Source organism: Gavialis gangeticus, unplaced genomic scaffold, assembly GCF_001723915.1.
Source record: "Gavialis gangeticus isolate Ggan-Ray unplaced genomic scaffold, GavGan_comp1, whole genome shotgun sequence".
Taxonomy (NCBI): Eukaryota; Metazoa; Chordata; order Crocodylia; family Gavialidae; genus Gavialis; species Gavialis gangeticus.
Genome location: NW_017728992.1, coordinates 201,725,744 through 201,729,582, shown reverse-complemented (window position 1 = coordinate 201,729,582; position 3,839 = coordinate 201,725,744). Strand labels below are relative to the sequence as shown.

Genomic DNA, 3,839 nt, shown 5'->3' with positions numbered 1-3,839 from the left:
ACCACCGCTGCCCCAAGGGCTGTGTGGTGTGGGGCTGCCCCAGCCGTGCCTGGCTGGATGAGCTGGGGATAGCACCTGCAATTTCTCCTCTGGCTCCGTCCGTTGGCCCCGGCGTGTGGCCGGGGGAGCTGCAGCATGGCCTGTGCCCTGCCCGCATGCGCGGTGGATGGAGGCACCGGGTAAGTTCCCACACGGAGCTGGGGGTGCCTCGGGGCTGGAGCTGGGCTGGATGCCAAGGCAGGAGGAGCCCAGCCCAGGGTCGCTGTACATCTGGCCGCCTCCTTGGAGGTTCAGGTCCTGCTAACGTAGCCTGCACGGCTGAGGATGGGGGTCTGCATCCAGTCGCTGGCGGGGAGGATGCGCATCTGGGAGCGCCTGTGCTCCTGCCCCCACCTCCCCGCCCTGACACGAGCCCGTGCCCATGCCCTGCGCTGCCGGAGTGGCCCCACGCGGGACGCCAAGCAGCGGCCACTGGCGCTGCCGGCCCGCGCCTGCCTCCTCATCCGCCTGCTTCAAGCCAGCCCCACTGCCCTGCCCTGCCCTGCCCTGCCCTGCCCCACAGCAAGGCGGTGCCTGCTCCCCCAGCCAGTCTTCCCCCAGGCACTGTGGCTCTCCGGGCCTGGCCAACCACCCACGAGGCCCCGAGGGGGCTGCTTCGCATGTGCTGCTGGGGACGGGAGGAACCTGACTGGGTCTGCACTGGCCAGCAGAAGTGGTGGTGGAGCCGTGTGCCGCTTGGGATGGGACAAGCCTGCACCGGTTAGTCCCGAGCGGCACACGGCTCTGCCACCGCTTCTGCTGGCCGGTGCAGACCTGGCCGGCCTCCTCCCGTCCCCAGCAGCACATGGGAAGCCAACTTCAGGTGCATGCTGCTTTTCCTGGCTGGTGCCGGCCCGGTTCTGCCCAGGCGGGTCCTGCAGCACCATGTCAACCCGGGCATGGCACCAGCAGGCCAGGTGGGCCCCAGGTCAACCCCGGCCTGGCCCCGTGGCTTCTCCAGCACCAGGTCAACCCAGTTGTAGCCAAGCGGCTTCCGCAGCACCATGTCAACCCGGGCATGCATGCCATGTTAACCCCTGCAACTTCATTGGTGTCAAAGATCACGTGACATCACTTCCTGATGTGATACTGCTTCCTGTGAGGTCTTTGAATATGGCTCGCCGGCCCACTGGGTGATAAAAAGTTTGTGATCTGGCCCCACATTCAAAAAGGTTGGACACCCCTGCTTTAAAGTGATGGGGAATGGGAAATATCTTTCTGGATGGTCCGTGGTTGGAATTCTTATAATTCGAGTGATTTAAGATCAAAACCGCTAGCTTCATATTGAGGATCCTGAGTTGTAAACTCAGTGACTATAATTACTCAACTAATCTTAATTTTTCTGTTACAGGCTGGTAACCAGCACATATATCAGCCTGTGGGAAAACCAGGTAAGTCATAAACTCACCATATCATCAGCATAAAGTCTGAAGCTTGCGATCCTTGGTACAGTTCTTCAGACCTCCGAAATGACACAGTAGGGTTTAACACCACAGCAGTATATAATGGCATTGCCAGATTCTTTCAAACAAGGTATCTGGTATTGGGTAAGAAGGTGAAATTAGGCTGATTTTCAGAGGTGCAGGTCATTAGCAGCTCTCATCTGTCACGTCAAGAGGAGCCTGATGCCTCTGAAGATGTTTTAGATGCTGTACCCTGGCCCTGTTTTGAACATTTATACTAGATTTTTGAGACCTTATCGAAACAAATGTATTCTCTTCATTGTGGAAGGGCTTTAAGAACATACTGATTTACTGCAGTGTTTGCTGCCTCGGCTGCTTGTAAATCCAAGAGAACTGAGCGCGCTAATCCTTTAGTAAGTGTCAAATGTTTTGTCAACTAGATCATGCAGCTCCACCAAAGAAGCCTCCTCGCCCCGGAGCCCCCAGCCATTTGGGAAGCCTCGCCAGCCTCAACAGTCCGGTGGACAGCTACAACGAAGGGGTGAAGGTACATTGCGGAGGGGCACTGAAGCAGGAGGTGCTGCTGAGAGTGAAATCAGAACTGAAGCTTGTGACTGCATATGTTGTTGTGGGACATGTTTGCGCTGGCTGTTTATTGGGTTTAGTAGGGTTCATTCACTGGGTCTTGTGCATCATGCACTTTGGTACTATGGTTTTGCCTTTAGCTCCAGAAGGATCCTATTAGGAACAAGAACTTCTAAAAACTCCCTCTCCATCCCTCCAGTCTCAGTCCCTCCCGCCTCTGTGCCTTGCGGGGCTTTGTTAGTCTCACTTCACGTTTGAAGAGCAGCTGACTCGTGAGCTCCAAGGGTCCGTTCCCCTGTTCTGCGATGGGGAGTGGTGAGGGGCAAACTCCTACAGGCCCTTTTGCTTTGTCACCATTATTCGGGGGATGCCCAGAGTGCCCTAAGCTCCTGCTCCCCAGGACTGGGGGGTGGGGACAGACGGACCCTGTGGGTATTAATTTTCTTTTCAAGGAGGTCCCTGTCCCCTGCTGTGCCGTGAGCTTCCAGCGTGCTCCTTGCTTCACTGTCACAGCTCCCCTCAGCCCGTGATGGTGGTGGCAGAGAAGGGCCCAAGTCAGTGGTGCCATTCATTGTAGAGATGTGGTTATGCCAAGGTTTTCTTGTTCCTTGGTTCATTTTCCATGGATAGAGAAGAACACAAGTGAAGAGTTACACAACTGCTACATAGATTCAAAAAACACCTCCCAGAGCCTTCATCTCTCAAGTGGGCAGGTGCCAAGGTGGCACCAGTGTCTAGGACTTTTGCCCTGGGGGATCATACCCTGGAGCAGATCCCATAGGTTGACCCTGAATGCTAGAAATGGCACGTTTTACTGCCCCCTCTGCCATTGCTGAGATGACTGGAACATCTTCATTAATGCCTGTGTTCCCTCCAGCATGAGCCTGGTTCCCCGTCTTGGGGATTTATTTGTTTTGCCTTTTTAATTTGCAGGAGATTAAAACTTAAGTGGCCTTGTGTGCCTTTTGCAGGGAAAAGCTGGAGCTATTCTTGCTGGCAGCTACTTTCAGTGGCAGTACACAGTGCAGCTTGGGAATGAGGGAAAGGAAGTTTCCACAACACAGCACCTTGTCTCCTTGTAGCCTTTCACCTCCACGGTCTGTCCTGCTCTGGGAAGCCCTTGCTCCTGCTGCAGGATTAGCACTCCAGAGTCTCAGCCAACATCCGTCCTGCTCATGCCCATGCCCCTGCCCCTGCCCGTTTTCTCAGCTGATGCTGACAGAGGGGATTTATTTGTGTTCGAAAGAGGGGAGAGCATGAGAGCTCACCCAAGCCTGTGCTGATCAGCACAGGCTCCCACAAAACCAGAAGGGTGAGGCCCTGCGGTCATACAAACCAGTCTAGGGGAAGGCAATTCGGCTGAAGTTTTTTACAAGCGCTCTCCATAGAAAGAGAAAACGAAGCCTCCCCCAGTCTGCAGGGAAGAACTGAGCTCCCACGTTGGGGCAGACATGGGAATTATGGTTAGCGATGTCTGTGTTATGGTTTTGAGGAAAATATGGAGAACCCGGTTCATCCCTGCCTCTGGAATTCAAAACAAACCATCAAAGCTGAACTCTCCCTATTGCTTTTGCTCCAAGGTTATCCGAATGCTTCAGAATCAGTAGAAACAGTCACAAGCGAGGGTTTATTATAAAACGGCGTTAGTGCTTTTCCAGTTGGCCAAGCCTCAGAGGCTGTAAAAAACCCAGTAACAGCTGTGTTCCTTAACTCAGCTTTTCAATCTAAAATTCCCTTTATAAACCCTGACACTTGATGAACATCCAAAATATTTGCAGAAAAAGCATTTTCTGATGCCAGAGCCCAGCAAAA

At 54.0% G+C, this 3,839-nt stretch overlaps 1 protein-coding gene across 6 annotated transcripts in view; it reads left to right on the top strand.

The window, feature by feature from the left end:
• The window catches only part of PTK2 (protein tyrosine kinase 2), a 463,084-nt gene that overhangs the window by 440,600 nt on the left and 18,645 nt on the right, over positions 1–3,839 (top strand). For all 6 annotated transcript variants that reach the window (XM_019528216.1, XM_019528218.1, XM_019528213.1 and 3 more), the window contains 2 exons: positions 1,391–1,430; positions 1,883–1,989. In XM_019528216.1, the coding sequence (XP_019383761.1) occupies positions 1,391–1,430; positions 1,883–1,989 (147 nt within the window). The remainder of the gene's footprint in view (positions 1–1,390; positions 1,431–1,882; positions 1,990–3,839) is intronic.